At 33.2% G+C, this 26,611-nt stretch overlaps 1 protein-coding gene and 2 pseudogenes across 3 annotated transcripts; 2 read left to right on the plus strand and 1 right to left on the minus strand.

Moving 5' to 3' along the window:
- Positions 1–6,464: 6,464 nt before the first annotated feature.
- LOC143537982 (beta-fructofuranosidase, insoluble isoenzyme 1-like) lies at positions 6,465–10,485 on the plus strand. 2 transcript variants are annotated; one of them, XM_077031631.1, is made up of 6 exons: positions 6,465–7,006; positions 7,637–7,639; positions 8,651–9,513; positions 9,600–9,758; positions 9,884–10,131; positions 10,215–10,485. In XM_077031631.1, exons 1-6 carry the CDS (start codon positions 6,799–6,801, stop codon positions 10,483–10,485), a joined length of 1,752 nt encoding a protein of 583 aa, XP_076887746.1. In that variant the 5' UTR covers positions 6,465–6,798. The 2 variants fall into 2 exon arrangements, with proteins under 2 accessions (XP_076887746.1, XP_076887745.1); XM_077031630.1 differs by lacking the exon at positions 7,637–7,639 and adding an exon at positions 8,545–8,553.
- Positions 10,486–11,408: 923 nt separating this feature from the next.
- Positions 11,409–14,574, plus strand: LOC143537983 (beta-fructofuranosidase, insoluble isoenzyme 1-like; annotated as a pseudogene).
- A 6,680-nt stretch (positions 14,575–21,254) lies between these two features.
- LOC143537984 (NAC domain-containing protein 90-like) lies at positions 21,255–23,496 on the minus strand (annotated as a pseudogene). Its single transcript, XR_013136173.1, has 3 exons — positions 23,322–23,496; positions 22,649–22,940; positions 21,255–21,596 (listed from the first exon to the last, which is right to left on the minus strand). The product of XR_013136173.1 is annotated as an NAC domain-containing protein 90-like (transcript).
- Between the last annotated feature and the right edge of the window lie 3,115 nt (positions 23,497–26,611).

The raw sequence follows: 26,611 nt of genomic DNA on the forward strand, positions 1-26,611 counted from the left end.
TTATTTTAAGAAATTATGAAGTTAGTGACAACTTGTGCATTATGCATATGCAGTTGCACATGTTACAAAGTCAAAACTCTTAACAAGTTGACTTTGAAAGAGTCATTTGGGCATATCTGAATCTGGCACACCCAAAGGGTCATAGACACCATATAACTATGAGATGATGAATGAATAATCTCACCGTTAAGATGTTGGTTGACTTATTAAGTTTAAGAACGATTTTACATCGAACTATGTAATTTTTTGTGTGATATTGTATATCTTAGACAACGTCACATGTAAACAATTGTTATCTTACAGTAATTATGTAAGTGTTGCATAAAAAACAAAACTCTTGCGTCATACGATTTTCTTGTGTAACTTTGATGGTTCAATCTAGTTCATTTTTTTGTTTAGTAACGTTAACTTACGTGGTATTGTGGTAATTTGAATTATTGAATTTGTAATTATCTTGTGATGATATATATGTGTGCAATTTTAGTTGAGGTTGTGTACATTAGAGGTGCACAAATCAGGTTTTTTAAATACCTGGGTTTGGGTATGGAATCGGGATCGGGTATGACCGGGTATTGAAAAATCGGGTATTTGTAATACCCGAGTCGGGTTCAGGTCCGGGTATTGTCTCTAAAAACCGTACCCTATGCATCGGGTTCGGGTCCGGTATAAAACCGAGTATTTGAATACCTTATTTCCTGGTATTTAAAAACCCTACGTTTTTTTTTTGGGTTTTTTTCCGGGTTTTTTCGGGTAAAGATTGAATTTTTTTAAGGGGTTACAATTTTAGGGGTATTTTCGGGTATTTTTCATGTATTTTTCGGGTAATTTCGGGTATTTGAAAATCCAAGTTTCGGGTATTGGAAAAACCCGGTTCCGGGTATGGAACCGGTTCCGGTTTTCGGGTATAAATCGGGTCCGGTTCCGGGTACAGGTTTTGGTACTGAAATGCATACCCTATCCGTACCCTACGGGTAGGGTCGGGTACGGGTTCGGGTATTAAAAACCCGGGTATAACAAAAATCGGTTCCGGGTATTTTTTTCAGGTTCGGGTTTTTTGTGCATCATGCTAGTTAAATGTTGACCCTAAAACAAGACTACCGAGTGAAAAGTGAAAACTAACTGGTTTGGGCCTTTTAGGTAGTGGTAATTTGGGCTTTTTACTTTTTGGTTTTTTGGGCTTTCTTCTATGATATTTACAACCAGGCATAGAAAAATAATTTGATCTCGCACTTTTGTTCCACAAAAGTTTACGCCGTGAATGTGTTGTCACAAGAACGGACCCTAGGAATCTAGGATCCTTAGTGTTTAATAGACTTTATCTATGTATCTAGGCCACCAACCTAATGACAAGCAATCAACTAGAGATACATAAACTTCCAGGTTTGGTCAACAAAGTCAAGAACTTGGTTGGATAGGAACTGGTTCTAGGTATGGTCGGGTTTTTTTACCGGTTTTGCCAGGTTTTTATCAGGTTTTGGCCGAGTCAGGTCTGGGTTTTGACCAGGTTGAGGTGGAACCAGTTCCCGTGGGTTCAGTTCGGTTCCAGGTCCGGATACAGTTTTCTTAAGAAACTGAAACCTGGTTCGTATCTATGGATGAGATTCACCGGGTCAAGTGTGGAACCTGGTTTCATGCCAAAGTCTACAATCACGGCGTAATCGAGGGTCTTGACTAGAGTTTATGATATTTCTGTTGTTAAAGATAAGTAATCCACTAATCCATACTTCGGCTTTTCATAACTATTTTATGAGAAGAATTCCTTATTTTTAGTGTTCTGTTTTGAAATTTACATTTTAGTGATTCTTATTATTCACAATTGCTATATTAATTAGACCATTAGGTTATGGATGCAATATTGATAGTTACTCATGTATATAAATTCTTCTGTCCATTTTATTGGATATTGTTTTTGTCACACATGCAAATTTCTACTATTCAGCGCTTTGAATTAGCATCCTATGATGATAACTTTGAAAAGAAAACGAAGAATATGAAATATTAAAGAGAGTGATAATTATCAAGAAGATCAAAATTATCCAAGAAGATTTATCACCTAGATTATAGGTTTTACATAATTGTTTAAAATTAGTGTTTAATAGTTTGTTTATGTTAGCCAGTTTGGTTTGTTTAATTTTGTATTAGACTATGATTGAGTTTGAGTTTGAGTTTGAGTTATGGAGTATAGTATTAATACAGGCCTAGGCGAGTCTTTTGTTTTCGACTTTTCGTCGAGCTGTATTAATAAGAAAAGAGTCGAAGTTGTTCACTTCAAAATTTCTGTATTTTTCTTCTTCCTTTCTGTTTGATCAAAGTGTATTCCAACAAAACGTGTTTAAGACCATTATTCTCGTCCATGACTTTACGTCGACAATGATCGATTCCTACCAAAATTGAACTTACTTTTAAGTTTTAACATATCGAATGAAATGTTATGTCTTTTACCTTGAATGCAAATAGTTTTAGCTAGGTGCATAGTGTACACACAAAGCAATGGTTGGCTTAAACCATGATTCTACCAAAAACAAAAGAAGAAGATCAATTTTGATACATGATTATCATTAATATATACAATTTTTGAAAGGTGGCCAAACATATGTCACATAAGAATGATGAAACATAACATTTTATTTTTAGATATGATGTATGCCAAATGAGATGGTGCAAATTGGGAATTTGTTTATGTGCAACTTATTGAGTGGTGGTAAAATCACTAGACATTGATCACACACTTGAAAAGTTTTAAAGAAATGTAACATTAAATTTTAGGGTTGAAAAAGAAATCTTGTTTTCTCATTGAAAAGAATGAAAATTCAACATTTGAATTTTAAAAAATTTATGATTTTAAACTTAGGTGGTTTATTTATTTATAATTTTTTACTACAAGATACAAGGAGCTAAATTCATGACATGTGGTTACCTGTTTTGCGAATTTCAATGTTAAATTTTTGTAAATTGAAGTTTCACTACTAATAGCTAAAAACCAAACTTTCACTAATTGTAAGGACATGACTTTTTGTGAATTATAGTTATATTTTTTGACATGACATATGTCGCTAGATTATTAATTAAGTAGGTTTTGGCTTTCTACACTCATTATACCTTTTAGGCAATGTGCTATGATTAGCGGAAGGAGGGTATGACTCATGCCACCTTGGCCTGATATACCGCTAGTCCACCACACAACGACGTCAAATTGGGTGTGGCTGCGTGTTGGCGGAAGCGTGAGCCAAACAACCAGAGCTAGGGAAACTTCAGTGTTTTTAATTGTTAATTAATAAATGGTTATATTTCATCCCACAATCACATTTCATATTTCATCCTATCATAACATACTCAACTTGGTGATAAATATGAAAGCCACACGGCTCACGTGTCACCTACGTGTCGAATTCACATATCACATAAACGCATAGTCTTGTATGAAAAAGGATCTCAGTAAGTTTTACAACTTGATATCTTTTCCAATTTTCAAAAATATTTTTTCATTTTTACTATCATCTTTGTCCATCTTATTGTACAAAACACGAATTTATTTTTCCATTTAAAATACATCTCCTTTAAATAAATTACAACCAACATATTATGATTTCGATTTGAAATTAATCTCCTGTATTTTACAGAAATCTTATATATTTTTAAGTTTCTTAAGGTTTTATGAAGAGATATGGATCTTGATCAACCCGTAATCTAGGTCAAATATTGCACCGGGCACAAAACAATCAATTTGAAATTGGCCACCTAAGGACACAACACGCGTCCAGCGCCACATGGTTGCACGAAACACGCATGGACCACAAATCGTTGTACGAGAATGTTACGCACAGGAAAATATCTCATTGCAGAGTGGGACTCGCTAAATTACCTATCACTATCTCTACTCACCCGCAACCAAACAAATATCCCAGTGACACTCGAACCAACCACACCTCATATACTAATAATAAACAGAGAAAGCAAAGGCACAGGTAAGGATTCTGATTCCTCTATTTTAAGCTCACTCATATTCATACTCATTACAATCTCCAATACCGATATTTATTTTTACGCCGGTGGGTGGCTTCAAAAAGCCACCTTCCTGTAACGAGCTAGCGCCGTAGTTAGTTTTGCATATTCAGGGTTCACATGGATTCAAGGCTTTCAAATTACTCCCACCCCCCTTGAAGTATTTATCTTTAACTCCGGTTTGGATTGATGTTAGTTTCTTCATTTTACAATACAACTTTTTCATATTTACTTTATTAATTAAAAAACATTTTGCATAATGACATGGTTTTTACAATTAAAAAGATAATAATAAAAAAATAATGATTGGTTTATTGAAAAAAGAGGTTCAATCTTTTCCCCAAACCCTATCGTGCCGTGGCATGAACACCATCATTTCATTATCTCGATTTATCTTTTCTGGTACCAAAATTGTTGTTTTCCAAAATTATCTGCCCTCTACCAAATTCGATAAAAAGCTTTCTGCCAAAATTATGAACTATTTGATTCCTTACTCTCAAGTTTGGTTTTCACTTTCTCCCAATTAAAAATAATAAAACATCCACTTAGGGTATCCGGGGCACTCACCAAGCAACCCGATTGACATAAAATGGACGATCAATAAAATAAACAAAACCACCTCACTCATACCCAATTAAACCCCATTGGCGGTGACGTACTTGAAATACCGAAACAACCTTCCTGACTAATGTCTTAGGACTGTTCAAAGGGTAAGATCCTATCCTTTTACTTAATACCGTACCCGAACCTCTTACCCTTTTATGAAGAAATGTGGACCCGAAACCCTACCCTCTAAACAATAAAAGGGTCGGGTATAAATAAGGGTTTCAAGGGTTCAACCCTTTACCCATTAAGGCAGTAATCGCATCTCCCTTTCTGCATTTACTAGTTGCATATCTCATATATGACTTTAATATATGAATCCTAATACAATTATACTTTCATTTAATAACATAGTAAAGTCTAACTTCGAAAGTTTATCAACCATTTGAACTTATACAAATAATATTCACATTCACAAATTACATGTAGAGAATAATTCAGTGATTTCCATGTATATCTATCTAAAAACTATTAAATGGGTCAAGGGTTTAAAAAAGGGCCAAGCAATTAATGAGGAAAAATATCTAATAGTGGTCAAGGACCGATATCTGAGATATCGGTTATCGAAGTGAGATGTCGGTGGGATATCGGTAATTTTAATATCATATAAAATTCATATATATAACAATTTAACACTAATAAATTAGTATAATCTACTACCATTAACAAATTACCTTTTACAAATTGCACAACACTAACAGTCGTAGCAAGTAAGAATTGATTAAGACTTAAAACAATAACATTAAACACGAAAAGTTGTTAATTAAGACTTAAAACACTGATATCGGGAATATTGATGATATATCGGTCAAATATTAGTCAAATATCAGTCAATATCTTTGATATTATTGGTACCGACATTATGACTTATATATCGCCAAGGGACCGATAACCGATGTATCCCTGATATATCGGCGATATCGACCACATAGAAAATGGTCGGACCCTTGAAACTCTTTTACTCTTTAAGGTGAAATTTAAATACCCTTAACCGACCCTTATTATATATTCGGGCCTAATTAAGGGTTTTACGGGTCGGGTAACCGGGTTTTAAGGGTCCGACCCTTTTCTTGCTCACCCCTAAATATCGTAAACACCCTAAAATATAAACAAATATAATATGAATAGCGAACTATAATGAAAAGGCCTTTTGGGGCTTGGGGCTTATGTGGCTTCCCCCATCCGTTTGCTTAGCAACACTGCTGCCACCATCTTGGCTTTCTTCATTGGCTTCCAATTTTGGTTTTGTAAAACCGATAGTGAGTGTGTGATGCGTGAGTGAATCGGCTTGCTTCCATAGTATCTATGGGTGGTACACTTGGCTTGTGAAATCGGTTAGGTGGCACGAAAATTAGGTGGCACGAAAATTAGTTTAGGTTCTTAGTTTATGATCCGATCCCCCTTAGTTAATTCGGTAAAAAAGGAAAAAAAAAGTTGTTCACGCAGCCAAAAATAGGGTTTTGGAAAAGAGATTGATTATTTTTAACCTAATTAATAGTATGTAACAATTTCATATTTATACTCTTACAAACATTGAAAATATCATACATGTGACACTTTTTTTTTATTTTAATCCAAAATATTTATGTAGTAGCTAGTTGCATGGGTTTTCCGTTAAAAATATTAAAATAAGGGGCGATTTCATTAAAATACTATTTTAAAGATGATTGGTTGATACGAATACGACCTACGTGTTTAATTAACAAGAAACCATTCTATTTTATTTTTTGTTGCATTTTAGCACAAATTACAAACTTACAACCGGAATTTGAAATGCATATAAAATAATTAGATGCTAAATTTTGGTCTAAAAAATCAACCAAATATTTTAGTTGATGACATAAAGTATTTTCTTAACCTCTTAAAAAATAAAGTGGTAACAAGTCAAACAACAAACCCGCCGGTCGACGCAAACAAAGTACTGTCCGTATAGCTAGACGTGTTCACACGTTTCACCTAAAACTGATCTGAATATATTCAGAATAAAAAGAAAAAAACTTTTGTCCATAAAGTTAACTTGATCTTGATGCTGCCAACCTTCTCTCTATAAATACCCTTGTAAGTTTAAAGTTTAAACCACCCTTCACCTCCTAACTTCCCATAACCTCTCATTTCTTCTTCATCACCTTCATCTTTCTTCCAAACCCCGTTAAGACCAAATTACATACTTAATTAAGAACAATTAATAACGTCATGGAAATGATAAATATTTGCATTAAAGTAATTAGGGTTTTGCTATGTTGCATCCCAATAATCTTAAATACTACTTTCAATGGTAATATTGGTGTAGTCATGGCTTTCCACAAGGTTTATCCACATCACCAGTCTATAGGTGCTGCCAAAGTCAAGCAGGTTCATAAAACTGTCTTCCATTTTCAACCTAAACAACACTGGATCAATGGTACCGACTCTTCCTGATCTTATTATTATTTCTTTAACTGTGGGACTGAAAAACTTTGCACTTGTATGCATGTGCCTTGCGCGTATTAATTTGCATGTTATTTAATATGTTCAATATGTTACATCAACCTACATGCATCACATCTTATTTTGCAAATTTTATTTTCGATTCAGCCACCAATGATATATATTTACATATGACTTAACATATATATTAGAATTTCTCACGATTCTCTACCCTTTTTATGCCAACCTATGTTAAACTTATGTTCAAGCCAGACTTACAAAAATATTGAGAACAAAAGTTTTTTTTTTTTTAAATTATCTGTTAAATGGAATGTGAATAGAAGGTTATTTAATACACAGCCAATCTTTTTTTACATAAATAGAAGGCTATTTAATGCACAACCAATTTTAAATAAATAAAAATCATATAAATACAAGTACACGTTGACATAAAACGAGCTATTTAACAATGTATATAACCGTCTCTTTCTCTATTTCACAATTTTTTTTTATCAAATGCTTACGCTATCTTCATAGTTATCTACTTAACGTGAATTATGTATTTATCTAGAACTTGGCATTGCCTACTACTCACAACTAAGATAACTAATAACGCAAAACTTAGCTGGTAGTTACATTTGTATATGTACGGGTTAAAAATTGACGGAGGCTACAATACCTAGCTAGAGTGCGTCAAATGATGTATTTTTATTTATCAATATATAGTTTCATTTGTTTGTATTTCGTCCTTTTGGTGTTGTTTTTCAATTGTAACTGCTTTTGGTTGCGGGGTCTAGCTTCGTTTTTTTTAACAGTAAATTAAGATGTGTTATGAAATAGTCTTTACAAAAAAATAATAATTTACATTTATATTTATATTTATCTTTAAATTTTATTAATATTAATGTTTTTTTTTATTAAATTGCATATCATTGAATATCTCTATTGATGTTGTGCCCGATTAATTTGCATGCAGACTACTTCTGCCAATAAATACATTACTGTATGGCTGTTATGGGTCATAAATACATTACTTCTGCCAATAAAGTAACGAAATTAAATTGCATTTATATAATTGGTTTAATTTTTCTTGGAGAAAATTAAAGAACGAATGCGAGGTAGAATTTAATATCTTAGGTGACTATTATAAAATAATAAACTAATGATGAGTTAAGTGAGAAATATGTCAATGAATTTGTCACCAATTAACCTTTAGCTAGGATGTTTGACGCCGTCAAACCAAAACCGCTCCCACACATATAATGACTTTAGATGATGTATACGACTTTGATTGTGGAAATGATCGCTTATTCTAATTTTTATGTCCAGTCTTTATTATATAATATGATCCAAAAGTTTAGTAGCTTTGAGCTTTAAAAATTAACAATTAGAATAAGAAAAGGTTAAATCTTTGTGTATAGTTAGTGAATATACTTTTGCTTATTCATATGTTCTTGTCCTGACCGAGCTAATACGTTTCCTCCTTCATCCTCTTTGCATGATGTGCTGCTCAAACACGACGAGTATTTATAGATCCAAATGGTAAGTTCTAAAAAGATTAATAAGAGCTAGACAAGCTATTATAAGTTTATAACCATCGACATAACATTTGGTTTATGGCTTTGATGTTATGAAACAGCACCAATGTATTATAAGGGACTTTACCACTTCTTTTGTCAATACAATCCCAAAGGTGCGGTATGGGGCAACATTGTGTGGGCTCACTCGGTATCAACGGACATGATTAACTGGAAATCATTAAAACCCGCACTTGTGCCATCAAAATGGTTTGATAAGTACGGTTGTTGGTCAGGATCAGCTACAATCCTTCCAGGTGAAAAACCGGTCATTTTGTATACTGGAGTGATAAAAGAGACGCCAGAACCGGGTCACCAAGTTCAAAACTACGCGATACCTGCTAACTATTCAGATCCATACCTCGAAGAATGGGTCAAACCCGAAAACAATCCGATCCTTAAGCCAATTATGGAGAACATTTCGTCTTTTCGTGACCCTTCAACTGCCTGGTACAACAATGGTCATTGGAAAATGTTGATCGGTAGTAGAAACTACAGTCGAGGGATTGCTTACTTGTATCGAAGCAAAGATTTTGTTAGGTGGACCCGTGCCAGACACCCGTTTACTGAAAAATTGGGTACGGGTATGTGGGAATGCCCGGACTTCTATCCATTATCATCTCAAGGCCAAAAAAATGGGTTGGACACATCAACATTGGGTAGTAACACTAAATATGTTTTTAAGGTAAGCCTCGACGAGACAAGAAACGAATGCTACACGATTGGGTCATATGATGTGGCACAAGACCGGTATCACCCGGATAATGCATCTGGTTGGGACATAGGGTTAAGTTATGATTATGGAAACTTTTATGCCTCCAAAACGTTCTTTGATCCTATCAAGAAGCGGAGGATTTTATGGGGTTGGGCTAACGAGTCGAGTACAAAAGATGAAGATGTTGCTAAGGGATGGGCAGGAATTCAGGTATCAACAAGCATGTTTTAGAGAAAGGTCACTAAACATGATTTAAATTTAAATTTTAGCTGATTTAAAATTTTGTAAACTTGCAGTTGATTCCGCGTATGGTTTGGTTGGACCCTAGTGGAAAGCAATTGCTACAATGGCCAATTCAAGAACTAGAAACATTAAGGGGCAAGAAGAAGAAGCTAAAGAATGTGAAGCTTAACAAAGGAGACATCAAGGAAATAAAAGGAATTACTGCGGCACAGGTTTATCTTTTAATACTAGTTGTAGCTAGTAACTTGAATTCACAAGGAAAACAATAACTGATCAGATTTTTAAGTTTGTCTCTTAAAGATAAAAGATTCATACTATTTCGAATGATTTCATACAGGCCGATGTGGATGTTCAATTTAGCTTTTCGAGTTTGAGTAAAGCCGAGGCATATGATAAAAAGTGGGATAAATTTCCAACACAAGATCTATGTGGGATCAAGGGTGCAACCGTACAAGGTGGTCTTGGACCATTCGGAATTTTAGCACTGGCCTCCAAGAATCTTGAAGAACACACTCCGGTTTTCTTTCGGGTTTTCAAGACTAGTGACAAGAATTATAAAGTTCTCATGTGTTCTGATGCTACCCCGTAAGATATCTGGTCATAACAAACATAGGATAACCGTTTTAAGAATCCTAAAATATCACTGAGATCTTTTTTTATGAATACAGTTCCTCGACTAATAAGAATGAGTACAAGCCGTCATTTGGAGGGTTTGTGGATGCAAATTTAGCTAACAGGACGCTCTCGCTTAGGAGCTTGATCGATCATTCGGTTGTGGAAAGCTTCGGGGAGGGAGGGAAAACGGTCATCACATCCAGGGTTTATCCAGAACTCGCAGTGTATGGTGATGCACATTTGCATGTATTTAACAATGGTACCGAGAGCATAACGGTTCAAAGACTGAATGCTTGGTCTATCACTAAACCTATTATGAACTAAGCCATGTTTCATAACATTGAATCATATAGATAGAAATAAGTTTGAGATGGTATTAGTTCTAATGTCTTAATATGTATTTTCAATAAGTATGTAATCTTTGTGTGACTATTATTTGCATAACTAGTTATGCCTTGGAAATTTCCAATAAACTATATATAAATTCCCTTAGAGCATTCGTATTCAGGTCTCTATATTCATATATATTATATAATTACACTAAAAATCACTACATTTTTTATATTTTTTAATTAAATAATACACTTTTATACTTTTATCATTATCATTTATTTCTCATTCGCTTACAACCACTTTCAGAAAATATTAAAATATTATGTAGTGTGAACAATGAAACCTCAAATTTAACTTTCCTGTATAACATTTCTCTCTTCTCTATTTACAACCACTTATAGTCATACTATATAATTTACAAATTTCTCTCACGTATATTTAGGGAATAAGTTGAGAATGCTCGCTCTTATTCATGTTTACGTATTTTAATAGAAAAAGTTAGGAATGAAACCATCTTTAATATAAAAAAATTGGTTGAAGGAGAAGCCACAAAATTGGTTATTAAAAGGTACAACCGTCAAATCAATCGCTAATTTTGATATGAAAATTTTGGTTGATACATTTTATCACAAATTAAATGGCCGTAATTAAATATCGCTAGCCAGAGTTTAACCGATCGTTGAAACCAAACGCAAAATGGCATTTACACCTATTTTGCGACATTTAGTTAATACAATATTACGTATGTGTTAATCCCCATAAAACTCTCTTTACCGTCAACTCATAATTCCCTAAATATATTCATTGCCATCACCTCTTAACTCCCTTTTTTCCCTCCCCTTTACAAATTTTCAATTGAAAGATTATTTTACAAGTTTTAAATCTTTTAGTTTATATTTTTTAAAATAAGAATAATGGGGCCTTTCAATGTGATTGTTTGGGGTTTGGTAGCGTTGGTGTATTGCTTCCCAATGTTGAATGACTTCAGAGGAGTCATGGCCTTTCACAAAGTTTCTAAACATTTTCTGCACATTAAAGCTGATCAAGTCTTAGAAGATCATAGAACTGCCTATCTTTTTCAACCCAAGCAACATTGGTTCAATGGTATGTCATGACGGTCTTAGCTACAAGTAGATGTTATTGATATTGACCATTATGTTTGCAATTCTACTTCATCTATAAACATGCATAATATTGGTTGTTGGTTGAAGAATGTGACACAATTATCACACGACTTTTCGTTATTTTGGTTCATGCGATATATATCAATGTTGCTTACAGATCACGACTCATACGTATATCTTTATGTTGTTCTACGTATACATAGCATTTTAACAATGAAAACATTCGTAATTTATTTATATCTATGCATATAATCGTATGCGTTTAAATATTGATTTTTCTTAATATGTTTCTTTTTCTAATATTACAAGCTGATGATTCTCTTGCAAATTATATGCATGTTCTGGTTCTGAAACTGAACAAGAGATACAGATCCTGATGGTGAGTTTATATCTTTAAAAACATTCATTTACTAATATACGAAAACAAAAGGTTATTAACAATAATTTGAAATTTGGTCATATTTTCCAGCACCAATGTATTACAAGGGATTATATCATTGATTCTACCAATACAATCCAAAAGGTTCCGTGCGAGGTAACATTGTGTGGGCTCATTCGGTATCAGAAGACCTAATAAACTGGACCCCACTGGACCCGGCAATCGAACCAACAAAACCATTTGATAAGTTTGGTTGTTGGTCTGGATCCGCCACAATCCTTCCTGATGGCAAACCAGTCATTTTGTACACTGGGGTGACCAAAGAGAAACCGAAACCAGGTTATCAAGTCCAAAACTATGCAATACCCGAAAACTATTCTGACCCGTACCTAACAAAATGGATCAAACCTGATAGCAATCCCATCATAAAACCAACAAAAGAAAACGTGTCCGCATTTCGTGACCCCACCACGGCTTGGAAAGTCAACGGTCAATGGGAAATGACCATTGGTAGCAATGAGAATATGTTAGGTATATCATACTTGTACCGAAGCAAAGATTTCATTAATTGGACTTTGGTTGACCATTTCCGCTCCACCAAAAAGAGAATGTCGGGATGTGGGAATGCCCGGACTTTTATCCGGTATCTACTAAGGGAGAAAGAGGGTTAGAAACTTCGGTAATAGATGGTGATTCCAAACATGTTTTTAAAGTAAGTCTTGAACTTACTAGATATGATTATTACACAATTGGTAAATATGATACAAAACAAGATAAATATATCCCAGACAAAGGAATGGTCGATAGTTGGGCTGGTTTAAGATACGATTGGGGAAACTTTTATGCCTCTAAGTCGTTCTTCGACCCTGCAAAGAAACGCAGGGTTATTTGGGGTTGGGCTAACGAGTCCAGCACTGAAGACGAAAACGTCAAGAAAGGATGGGCTGGAATTCAGGTAAATAACTTCTTGTATTTATATTTCATGAATCTTCATCTAACCTTAACATTCATATTCGAATAGTATGCCAACCATGATTTATATTTGAATTGTGACAATGGCATAGTTGATTCCACGAACTGTTTGGTTAGATCCATCTAGGAAGCAATTGCTACAATGGCCTATTGCGGAACTAGAAACCTTAAGAGGTAAAAGAGTACAACTAACCAATAAGGAGCTCAAGAAGGGAGATAAAGTTGAAATTGCAGGAACTACTTCTGCCCAGGTTTGAAATTTTGTTAGCTTTCCTTTTCACTAACTACTTCTAACGAACATGAACGAGCTTGTGTGTTTTCTTTATTTAAACATTAAGTGAACAAATGAATTAACACGCACACTTAAACCAACAAATTTTCTTGTTGATGTTTGTTTGTTAGGAAAGTGAACACGGTTGTGTTTGTGTGTTAATAGTCTACCTAAGATAAACACACACAAAGGAAAACAAACGAACACAGATGAACCTATAAGGAATGAAATGAACACCAATTAAAGTAATCAACAATATTCAAATTAAATCAATTCCATCAATAACATTTTAAACATTAATAACAATATCGATTGGACACATATAATGGTTTTAAATGAGTTGGGCTAACTTAAGAGGCGAATGCTAACTATATTTATGTTCCAATGATTATATAAATGAACATAAACGATTAGACATAAACTGACCTTAAGAGGCGAATGCTAACTATATTTATGTTCATGATCGAACCATACTTGTATTCACATATGTTCGTTCTTTTGACAAGGAAATAAAACCTTTGTGCATGCTTGAACACAAGTGAACTTCTCGTCAAACGTTTTACTTAATATTTGGTTTGCTTATGTAATTTGATTATAGTTATACATGATTTAAACACAGGCAGACGTGGATGTGGTCTTTAAGTTCCCGAGTTTAGATAAAGCAGAGGCGTACAATAATGAATGGGATAAAAGATTCCCACCTGAAAATCTTGCGAATGACATATGTCAAGTCATGAGTACAGCCAAACAAGGCGGGCTAGGGCCATTAGGCCTTCTAACATTGACCTCGGAGAATTTTGAAGAATACACTCCGGTCTTTTTTAGGGTTTTCAAAACTCCCAACACCAATCGTAAAGTTCTCATGTGTTCGGATGCTATGCCGTAAGATCTCTCACACACACCTTAATCCATAACTAACATTAATGGATACCAGTGATTCATATATAGAATCCTAGCTCACATTCACCTATACATTAATTTTGTTTTTCTTTTTATATAAGGTCAACATTGAACAACGAGTATAGGTCATCATTTGGAGGGTTTGTGGATGTGGATTTAGCTGAAAACAAGATTTCACTTAGGAGTTTGATTGACCATTCGGTTGTGGAAAGCTTTGCATCAGGAGGGAAGACGGTAATAACATCTAGGGTTTATCCAACATTAGCGGTTGGCGATAAAGCACATTTGTATGTATTTAACAATGGTACTGAAAGCGTAAGTGTTGAGAGGCTAGATGCCTGGTCCATGAAGAAGGCTAAAATGAACTAAAGTGAAGTTTAAATATGAGATTAGAACAACTTTAAAATAGGATGCTAATTTATAATAAGTTTCTATTAATAGAACTGAATGGAAGATGTCATTTCGTTGGAATCAATTTGGGTTAGATATAACTAGAATAAAATTTAATTCAAGTTTGACAAAATATTTAACTACCATACAATCATCATGTATTTTCGTAAGCAATCAAACGTATAGCTTAGTTTGATTTGGGGGTGCCCATGAATCGGCTCAGTTCGGTTTTGGCGTTTAACCAAGCCCATAATCGAAAATTTTGGTTAACTAGAAACCTAAACCGTTTTGTTTTGGTTAATTCGGTTAAAAGAGCATGGTAGGTTTTATGTGCGAATAATTTGGTTCTCTCTTTTAGTTGTGGAATTTTCTTTCAAATGCAAACTAGCAAAGAGTTTAAAGAAAGCCACTTTCCTTATTTATACCAATAACCAATTACACAAACAAAATTCACATGCTAAACTTCGAACATGAATAATTATTAAGCATGAACGGCTCAATTATTTCGGAGGCATAAAGCAAATTCTAAAATCGAGGCCTTTAAAAAAACAATTTTCAATTACCTCGCTAGCATTAAACGGAAGTTACTGCAGTTAGCCTAGACATTAAAAAAAATAATAATAGTAAAAAAAAAACATAAATAAACTCATTTTTATTAAATGGTCCCCCAAAAATTATGAGCCCTAATCGATCCGTTATTTTACAGCCCATTGGGGGCGGCCCATAATCTCTGAAACCATAACTAAACCATAATCTCTGGTTAATCATTTATCGTGTAATAGAAGTTAATTGTTTGTGTCAATTAAGGGGGTGTTTGGGATTTCTTATTTTCATCAACTTATAACTTATAAACTTTTTGAAAAGTTAATAAGGTGTATAAGGTGTTTGGCAAATCATAAGGCCTTATGGATTTTAACTTGTGGAGAAGGCAAAATAAAGGGGTTTTGAAAAGTTAGGAATTTGTAACTTATTAACTTAATGGGTTTGATTTACCTATTACACCCCTTTAACCCTCAAACTCATTATACTCCTTTTAAAAAAGAGTGTATTTTTTAGTCATTTTGGCTTTCCCCAACACATAAGCTAATCCAAACATTTTTTTCAAAACTTCTTTTAAAATATTCATAAGTTAATAAGTCCTTTTAACAAAAAATCCTTTTTCTCTTAAACAAGCAATCCCAAACACACCCTAACTCGGTTTGACTAAGTCAGTTAATTCAGTTATGATTTGGTTCATTCGGTTATGGTTCAGCTAATTTGGTTATGTGCCCATCCCTAATTTGGTTAGACCATAAACTTTTGAAATGGAAAAATTATCATACCGTTGGGGAAATTGAAATCTTAGACCACGGGTGTGGGAGAGCGAAAGCCAAGCGTGAAAGTGATGTGACGGAGCCCCTCCCTCATGGTTCATGTACGTGGTGGAGAGCCATGAAATTTATCCACATAAGAAACCAAGCATTGGACTTTCTTTATTAATTAAATATAATTTTAGTTTTATAAAAAATATTCTTTATTTACTAATAAATTTGGATTTCTTTATAAGTTGTTTCCGTTAACTTTTTAGTAAAAAAAAACTCAAATACATCGTGTTGTTTAGTTTTTCTTTTTGAACACCGGAAACCAAGTTAGTTTCAAAATAAAATATTTTTGATCCGTAAGCTGTTTTGGCAAGTACGTGTCTAGATAGCTTTCGTGAAACATATATACGCACTTTGACAGTTTACCTTTTACTTCTTTTTTTTTTTGGGTATTTTATGGTTGCATTTTTCACAATTGCAACCTTTTTGTTTTTGAATATTTAAGTTACATTTAGTTTTTTATTTTTCCTTTACGAATTGTTAAAACATAAAAAAATATTATTTGTTTCTATAAATTAAGAATGACGTGTGAATGGAAATTCAGTGGGTAACAGAAAAGATTGTAAGAGTTAAATAATCATCGTACTCAGTATATCCTACCAATAGCAATGCTATGGTAGGGTCTGAGGAGGGTAAGATGTAGACAGCCTTACCTCTATCCCATAGGGATAGAGAGGCTGCTTTCGGTGAGACCCCCGGCTCGATAGTAGTTTGAATCAAGCCTTGGACATAAGACACATAACACTCAATCATCGGGACACCGGCTGATTGGTGCATGTGCCCTTGTCTTTCGGCTATCAACGCCACCACATGATGCCTGATTAACCTTCCGCCACTTTTAACGTTTTTTTCACGTGATTAGTAAAATAACGTCAAAATTAGTGCAATTTTACTTTTGCCCACCCAAGGGTTCACACATATATACATTATATGTGCGCACCGCAAGCAGGGCTGTAAGAGTTAAATAACTTTTCTTGATAACTTTTTTTTCTCATATACAAGGTCAAAGTCATATACCTATTTCTTTTTATAGGATAGTGCTTATTTTGGATAGTGATTCACAAACTAAAAATGAAAATCCAACATAATACAAAAAGTGTGTGTGTGTTTTTTTTTTTTTGGAAGGGGAGGGGGGGGGGGTGAATAGCGCCTGGTATTTAATGATTAATCCATTTAGTTTGTCAACATGTAATATTATTTGATATGTTGTGAATGGGAGTTCTAATTCAATTTGGATGTAGTATCTCAACAATCAAAATTTGACTTGTTTTTCTATAACTTTCTTGTCAAAATACACGTGTGAAATTGAAAAATATCAAAATGATTATTTTTAGAGAACGATTATAAAATGATAATGGAGAAAAGCAAATTCATAACAAGTATGAAATTGAAAAATGTGAAGTGGTCATGACTATTGAAGTCAATAAGGGACAAGCGGTACTCTTCTTTACAGGGAAACCTTTCCATTCATATTGAAAAGGAAAAGACCTTTTGTTGGTATAGAGTATACTCGGAGTAGGGATGGCAATGGATCGAGTTTAGATCGGGAATTGATAATCCTGATTATATGCATGGTTGTAAAGTCGTGTCCCAGACATGGCCCATTACTCGTCAGGTAATCTAAGTATCAGGCATATCCATAAGTATCATGTATACCTGTTAGTTTGTCATAAATACTTGTTCGGATTTCTAAGTACATTTCATTTTTATAACTATAATTGTTGTATAATTTTTATTTCTCGAGCAACTATTGCAAATTAAAATATGATGCATCACATACATATAAGCGTTATCATATATAAATAACATCATTTTAATTTTATATAGTTATTTCACAACATGCAAACTATAAATAATATCAATAAATGCATATTTTATGAGAAAAACTAATGTTTAATGTAATGAACGTCCAAAAAATGAAAAATGATAGACAAGGATTAACGAAAAATAATATATTTTTTTAGTTCATGTATATGAATTGGGTATGGTTCGGTAAAGGGTATGTGAAGAAACACTAAGTGACCCTGGGCAGATTACGGATAATCTGGGGGTTAAGTAATGTTTCCCACGAGGATGAGGTCCAGCAAAGAAGGTTGTTCTTCAGGTGACCTGCAAAACAGACACCGTAAGCTCGTCACTGAGAAGGGGGGGTTCCTCCTAGTGACCACCCTCCGGCGTGAGAATCAGACTAGATTGCTCTGAATATAAGTGTATATTAAGAGATTGCTAGAGAAGATAAGATAATGATATATCAGATGATGTGCTTACCACTCCAAGGTGTTGGAGTATTTATAGCCGAAGGTAGGTTTCCTAGAAGGTACAGCCGGCTGAATAGTATTCCTGTTTTACCAACAGTGGGATACGCACAAGCCATGCTGGTTGGTGGATAGGCTGCGGCCGATAGTGACAAGGTCGGCTGTATACTGTTCCTTTACTGCCGGCTATGCACTGTTCCACCAACTGTAGGCTGCGCACGTCCCATAGTAAGGGTTGGTGAGTAGGCATCGGCTAATAGTGACAAACAGTACTAGAGGGTGCTCCTCCTCGTACTGTTGTCGGTGAGCTGTCACCCTGTGATTGGTTCATGGGCTGTTTTGGTCAGATCGTCTGTTTTGCCCATACCTTGACAGGTATAGTACAAAAGATCTTCCAGAAGCATACGGACTGGCTCATTTGGGCGGGAGTATTCCCGCCTTGCTCATTCCTTCAGGTGACTACTGAAGTAGCAAGAGTTAGTGCCTTGTGCGTGTAGCCTTGCTATCAGTGCGGGTAGCCTTCCCTGATGGCTTGTATCCGCAACTGCGGGAACAAGCGGGGTACTTCACCATTGGGAGGCTTTCCCTGCGGGAACAGCTTGCGTACTGCGCGTAAGGACGTCACGTCTCTGAGCATGGTGGGTCCTGCGCGCAGGACCCAGTTGGTTTCTGCGCAGACGTCTCTCTTCAAGGTGAGTCCTGCGGGTCCAACTGGGCTCTGCTGGGACCTACCTCTTCAGTATGCAGTTTCAAGTAATCGGATCAGGTATCGCCGAACCTTATACTTGTCGCATACCCGCAAAACTTTTTAATACAAATCCCATACTCTGTCCAATTCCTATCGGGTTTCAGGTATCTCCCATATGTTTCAGATTTGGGTATACCCAACGGGGTCCGGGCTCAAGTACCTCGTTAAGTTTGTATGGGATTACGGGCTTCAGGGTTTTATTAGTTAACTTGTTGACCAAGTCAAGTTAACAATATAAGTACATCAACCGAGTTAGGGTTATATATCATAAGAGTTATTGTATTTGGATTTCTTAAGTTATATTTTTCTGATTATAATAAAAAATTAGTTCATTTTATGTTGTGTGTTCTTCGTTTTATTCCTTATCGATCTTGATGTTTTATGGGTGGTTTGAAAACTGTTCAATACTAAGCCGGACTTAGTTCTAGTTATATAATAAAACCAACTACATGATGTAATTTTACATATATAGTTCTGGAAATTGTGTAAAATTATATTTTCTTTTTCCCTCTCTTATGTTTTCATTTCTCTAAACTCAAGACATGTCAAGTCAACTAACATGTTATAACGTCACATGGTCCTAAATGTTAGGTATCATCCCAACCCGTTCATAAAAGTCACATGTTTTAATGTCTAAACACTCTCACTGTATTAATGGTTCATTTTTCTTTTATGTAGAGTTTGGTTAGAAATGTGTCCTATGGGTTTCATTTATCTTATTTTTAGTGCTATAGGATATATTATTGTAATTTTTTTACTCATATATATATTAAATTACTATTGTATTATCTTTTTATCCATTACCAATATCACCATTCTTATTTATCTATTTACGATTATGACAATTTTGATATGGTATTACACTATTACTATTATCTCTATGATATGAGGTCTAGTGTTAAATGGTTTCATAAATGTTGATCAGCACTTTCCAGTATTAGCTACAAGCATGACTTTTGTTACAAACAGTTCAACTTCTACAAGCATGACTTAATTAACTCACTATTATAAAACCTAGACCTAATTTTTAAGGTCTTCACAGTCTCACAAACGTTGATCATCACTTTCCTCATAGAGTTAGGATGATTAAGTGGTTGATCACTTGACAAAGTAATGACAATGATCAGATATGCATGTTGTTCTTTCCAATATTAATCGACGGCTAGGATGAGTCAGTGTGGATCCATGATGTTCGTTATTGTGATAGGGCTGCGGAACTAGCGGTTGCTCACTGGGCATGATACAAGAATGGAAATGCAAATCCAACATAACACTACTTTTTTTTTTCCTTTTTGTAATTTATGCATTGTATTGATCCATTGGATTTATCAACAAATGATATAATTTATATATGTTATGAATAAGAGTTCTAATTCAATTTGGATATAGTATCTCAACATTCAAACTTTGACTTGTATTTCTTAAATTTTCTTGTAAAGAATACATTACTTGAAATTAAAATATCAAAATGATTAATTTTAAAGGGCGATTATACATTTATACTTGGAAATAAGGAGAAAAAGAAATTCATAACAAAGTATGACATTGAAAAATACGAAGTGGTCTTGACTCTTGAAGTCAATACGTCTTCTTCAAAGGAAACCTTTTCATTAAGTTTGTATGGGGTTAATTAATTAGTGAGTGGGACCACGGGTCCGGACCTCACTTGGGGCTAAGGCGCTTTAGAATTTTATTAGCTAGTTAACTTATTAACCAAGTCGAGTTAGCAATATAAATACGTCAACCGTATTATAATTATGTATTATAAGAGTTATTATAATTGAGATTTTTAGGTATATTTTCCCGGTTATCATAAAAGTCTGTTTATTATATATTGTGTGTTCTTCGTTAATTATCTCATATCAATCTTGATGTTTTCTGGATGGTTTGAAAACTATTCAATGCCCAATCGACTTGATTCTACTTATATAATAAAACCAACTAAATGATGTAATATTACATATATCTTTTCTTTTCTCTAACGTTAATACACGTCAACTAATATCTTATATGTCACATAGTCCTAGAAGTTTTGAATTATCCCAACGCCCCGTTTTAAAAGTTACATGATCTAAAGTCTAAACAACCTCAAACCGTAGAAATGTTTTTTTTATTATTATTTTATGTATCTCGTTTTTATCGGTTTGGTTTTGGATTAAAGGGAATAAAAATCATTCCGCTAACGATTTAACCTAGAAACCATTAAAACCAAAATCGTTAACATCCCACACACTTCCAGTATTAGCTGCAAGCATGACTTTTTATTACACATAATTATACCACTTCCTCAATTAATCAAAACATTACACAAATGTATAAAAACAGATATCCAAATAACACTCAGTTCGTTTTCTTTTTTCAAACTACGCTTATAATTAACTCACAATAAAAACCTAGAACCAATTTTTAAGGTCTTCCCAGCCCCACAAATGTTGATCATCACCTTCCATCATAGAGTTAGGATGATTAACACTTTGCTCATCCGATGAGTAATGACTATGATCGGATAAGCTCGTTGTTCTCTCTAATATCGATGGACGGCTGGGATGGGTGGACGATGTGGTTGCATGATGTTCCTTATTGTGATAGGGTTGTGGAACTGGCGGTTGCTCGTTTATGGTCACTCCTGATGGCCTTCTATCAAATGCTCTCAAACAGTTTGATTTCACATACACTCGGCACAAACTTAACTCTTCCATCAGCTGCATGTTATAAGAAATTGCATTAGTTTCCTTGTAGTTTTTACGTATTTATATTAGTGTAAAAGTGTGCAAATGGCGCATACCATGGTGTAAATAAGCTTATGCATTTTACTAGCTACTCGAAACTTTTTCGCTAAAAGTTTGAATTATGTTGAGTTTAAACAAGCTAAGAGTAAATTGAATCTCTCAATAAAAAATTTCTAGCTTAAATTCAAGCTCATTTAATAAACGAGATGATATTGAAATTTACATATTAAGGTTAGATAAGCTCGCTAATCTAAATGAGCTTATTATTTATTAAAATATAGTTATTTTTATATTATAATAACAACATATAAAAGTAGGGGAAAGTTAACGTGCAAATTAAATTAACATGCTAATTGTGAGAATCAAGTAGAGTAATTATATTTAGAAGTAATGTAATTATGTAATTACATCGTAGTGTAATTTGAATTACACTACACTATACTTACACTATGTTGTATATATAATTGTACTATTTGATTCTCACAGTTAGCATGTTAATTTTATTTGTATTTGATTCAAACACTATAAATTAGTGTTATTACAAAGTATAGTTCTAAAAAATATTTAAATACTTATATAAATAATATAATTAAATAATTACTAATATAAATGAGGCGCGAGCTTTAATTATACTTATCGATCTGAACTTGAAGTTTAAACAAAAAGTTCGTAATGAGTAGAGTTTGAGCTCAATAAAGCTTAACTGAGCTTGGGCTCGGCTGAGTTCGGCTTGTTTACCCCTAGATCTATTTGGTAATATGATTAGATAAATTATATATAAATGCACTTTTTTTTCGTACCATAGTCACCAAATAAAGTGATTTTCTTATTTATAAGATGTAATTAACTTTTTAAAAAAGCATTCTACAATAACTTCTTTTTTTAACAACATTCAATAATTACTGCTTTGAAGTTCTTAATTTGAATTGATTCACAAACTTCCAGAAAACAGAAGCAGATGACAAACTTAACTTGAACAACACCATTTCACAACTTAAATAAGAACAATAAAATAAAGAAAATACCTCAGGTTTTCTGTTAGTATTTGAGGATGATTCTTCTTGAAAAGCCTTATATTCGTTCATCTTCCATTTGGTCTTTGTCCCGGTGGGAGCTCTACCGTTGTAGAAAACCATGGTTCTCTTGACCCCGATGGCTCGGTTACTCAACGAATAAACAATACTCGGGGAGCCAGTGGCTTTCCAGTAGCCAGAACTCGTGAGGCGCGATGGTCGACCCCTCGTGTCTCTTTTTCCTGTCTAGGAATAAAAAAGAACCATTGCTCGGGGTCTCCCTGACAACGCTCTCCTGCGTATTCTGCATTCAAGGTATTATATATAGTTAAGAGTTAAGACCAACAATGAATCTTAATTTTATGTCTTAAGCACATATTAAGCTCTGGTTACTATACATGTATACATACACTTAATATACATAACACATATATAAAGCAAAATTTTCTATATTTTATGGTTTATTCTTATAAACTTTCAATGTCAATAACGTAAAATAATTCTGTAACATGATCATTGATATCATATAGTAACTTTGAAGAATTATTGTAGCTTTAACTTTTATTTGTAGCAAGTTTTTGCTTGCAAACTAAAAGCTTATAATAGATAAAAATTTTATCATAAAATTCTTAATGGTTTAGGGAATAATAGAAATAAAGTTAGAGGCGTAAAATGAGGTACTAACGAGGGAGATCCCATGGATAGAAATCATAAACATGAAGTTGTGGGATGTCTCGATCGATATCTTGCAGTAATTCGTGTGACGTGCCTTGTATCTTGTTCTTTAAGTAGAACGTTATCAACTCTTCTTCGGTCGGGTAGAATCTGAATCCTGGTATCACCACTTCTTCTCCTTCCATGGGTCTGATGGATAACTAACTGTTGCTCGAACGAGCAAACTTAACATACAAGGTTCGTTTTGGTTCTTAAACGCGTACAAATTACAAATATGTGTGGTGTGTCTATATATATATATATATATAGTTATATATATAGAGAGAGAGAATTGACATATGTGTGGGACTAAGATCAAAGCCGAGTGAAAGGAGAAAAAAACGTACATGAGAAATTTCCATGCATGTGGGTGGAACCGTCTTAATATTTTAATGCATTTAGTGACCTTCGGCAATTGAATTAATTATGAATAATGCTGCTTCCCAATTCAAACATGAAAATGAGTTTACTGATTAGGTTATGTTTTAGCTATATAACGTGTTCATCAATATATATGGGGGTTGAAGCAAAGAGAATGGTACAATGTAGAGAGAGAGAGAGAGAGTCAGTCTGGTGGCAATTTGGTGATTACTTTGAATGGAGTAATTAATTAAGATACAAGAAATAATAAGCAGAGTACTTATGATTACGCTACTTGTAAAATGTGGCATACTTGTTATTAGTTTGCTTGTACGTTGTTTTAGCGCAATTACTTTATTCAGAGTAAATTGAAAATGCCGCCACGCAAACCTTTATTATATCAGCTCGTATACTTCACACGGTAAATGTCATTTGTGTTCGATCCTTGCATTTTATATATATATACATATATATATAGGGGTGGGTTCTAGTGAAAACTTTTCTTAAAGAGAAACTTAAAAACTCCAAAAAAATTCTAAAAAACTATTTTTAACTTTTTTAAAAAAAAAATTTTTAAGTTTCTTTTTTTTCCATTATTCTTATATGTTGTTATTGGTTCAAAAAAAACCTCGTCGGTAACCTCGTCGGTATGGTGCGTATGTGTAATAGTGTGCATTGCATATATGCAAAAGTGTTTGTATTGCATAGAATACAACACTATTGCACATATTTGATACACACTATTGTATATATGCAATATAAGACTAATACACACATCGAATACACATTAGTGCGTATGTGTAATACAACATTAACGCACATGTGCACCACATCGACTTTTATTTTATTATTATTTTTTTTCATATAATACAACACTACTACACATATACAATACACAAATATTGAATATATGAAATAAAACACTATTAAACTCAAAAATACATAGTAATATACATGTGTAATACAACGGTATCACACAGTAATACGTATGTGCATTACAACGGTTTTTTGTTTTGTTTTTTTAGAGTGAAATATAAGAAAATATAAGAATAATGGCTAAAACAGGATTTTGAAAATATTTTTTTATTTTTAATTAAAAATAATTCTTTAGAAGTTTTTAAGTTTTCTCTCTAAATGTGAGTTTTCTCTTGAACCTCTCCCTATATATATATATATATATAATGGTTCAAATAAGAATAAAGAGTTTCCTAAAAATAGTAAGAACCAATAAATTTTTGACATTTAGCATTAAAAACCTGTGGTAAAAGAATAATTCTAGGAAAATATGTCGGTTATGATAATGAAAGAGTAATTCTAGGAAACTATGTCGGTTTTTGGTAATTTTAAATCTCAACAATTGATTAATATGATCCAATAGCTATAATTTTTTCTTACTCTTTCTAGGAAACTACTTATTTTTAAGATAACCCTCCTATATATATATATATATATATATATATATATATATATATATATATAACGAAAGCTTTAAAAGCTCTTTGTTTGCTCCCTAAATTCTCTCAAGCCATCAGATTGTTTTATTTGTAAATGAAGGCTTCTCCTGCATTTGACCTGAATTCACGGGTATGGGTCTCACCAAACCTAAATAGCTCTTAAACGGGGTTATAGTATCTCATTATATTAAAAATTAATCCCATCAAATAAATATTTGATATGAAAATTCTATAAAATAGGAATATACTAAAAGTTAATATCCAATTTTTTTAAAAAGAGATATTATTTATAATTAAGAAACAATTTATAATAATAAAAAAATAAGCGGGTCATGGGTCTCACCAAACCCAGATAGCTCTTAGACGAACATCTCATTATATTAAAAATTAATCTAATAAAATATTTGATGTGAAAATCCTATAAAATAGGAATATACTAAAAATTAATATCCGATTTTTTAAAAGATACTATTTATAATTAAAAAACAATTTTATAATACAAAAACGGGTCATGGGTCTCACCAAACCTAGATAACATTTAAACCGTATTATAACATCTTATTTATTTATGAAACCATTTCATCATTAAACCTCAAATATATTAATCATTAACTTTTTTATAATAAATAAAATTAAAATCCAAAAATATACATAAATATTATAAACAAATAATGTAAAACAACCCAAAGATAAAATTTTAGTATGTGTGTATTGAGTTAGAAAAAATTGAAGTAATAAGCTAGAGTCATATAACTATTCTTAGATTCCATGATTGTTTGAAATAGTATTACTCTAGGGGTATTTTAGTCAATTTACTAATAGTGGTTTCTTTGTTTCAGACTGTATATATATATCATATTTTGTAGTGTCTTCAATTAGCAATGAAATACATGTCACCTTTTGCATTTCAAATGTTTTTCAATTTTGATTCATGATATTTCTGTCACTATATAAGTCGAAGATTCCATGTTTGTAAGAGATTAATTAGTCTAGGGGTAATATAGACTTATAGTCACTTTACTAATTATGCTATCTTAGTTTTAGACTATATATATCATGTATTCATGTTTTGTATTGCATTCGATTAACAATAAAACACTAGTTACCTTTTGCATTTCAATTAATGGGTTTCTTAGTGTCAAATTATTATATAAAGAGGAAAAAAATAAGAAGGATAAGAAGTAATTGTAGTAAGAAAAATAATAAAAAATAAAAAAATCTTAACTCAAAATTAAAAAAAAAAAAACGAAAAAAGTAAAAACACAAAAATATTTTCATCGTATTTCTCATTCTAAAAAAAACTAAACAAAGTAAAGAAAAACACAATGTTAAGGAAAAAGATCGCTGTGCCTTTATATTTATCATTGTGTTTTGTGTTTATTTTCGTTATTGATTGTGTTTTTTTTCCTTAACATTACGTCTTTTTTTATATTGTGTTATATTTGTT

This window comes from Bidens hawaiensis, unplaced genomic scaffold, assembly GCF_021521415.1.
Source record: "Bidens hawaiensis isolate Kalapana, Puna unplaced genomic scaffold, B.hawaiensis_p1.1 tig00011464_1, whole genome shotgun sequence".
In the NCBI taxonomy this organism is placed as follows: Eukaryota; Viridiplantae; Streptophyta; class Magnoliopsida; order Asterales; family Asteraceae; genus Bidens; species Bidens hawaiensis.

What these genes read in the sequence shown, in the direction of transcription:
- LOC143537982 (XM_077031630.1), top strand. Translation starts at nt 6,799, where the DNA reads ATGGAAATGATAAATATTTGCATTAAAGTAATTAGGGTTTTGCTATGT. An exon ending in AGGGATGGGCAGGAATTCAG is followed by an intron (nt 9,514 to 9,599) that starts GTATCAACAAGC and finishes GTAAACTTGCAG; the next exon opens with TTGATTCCGCGTATGGTTTG. An exon ending in ATGTGTTCTGATGCTACCCC is followed by an intron (nt 10,132 to 10,214) that starts GTAAGATATCTG and finishes TTATGAATACAG; the next exon opens with TTCCTCGACTAATAAGAATG.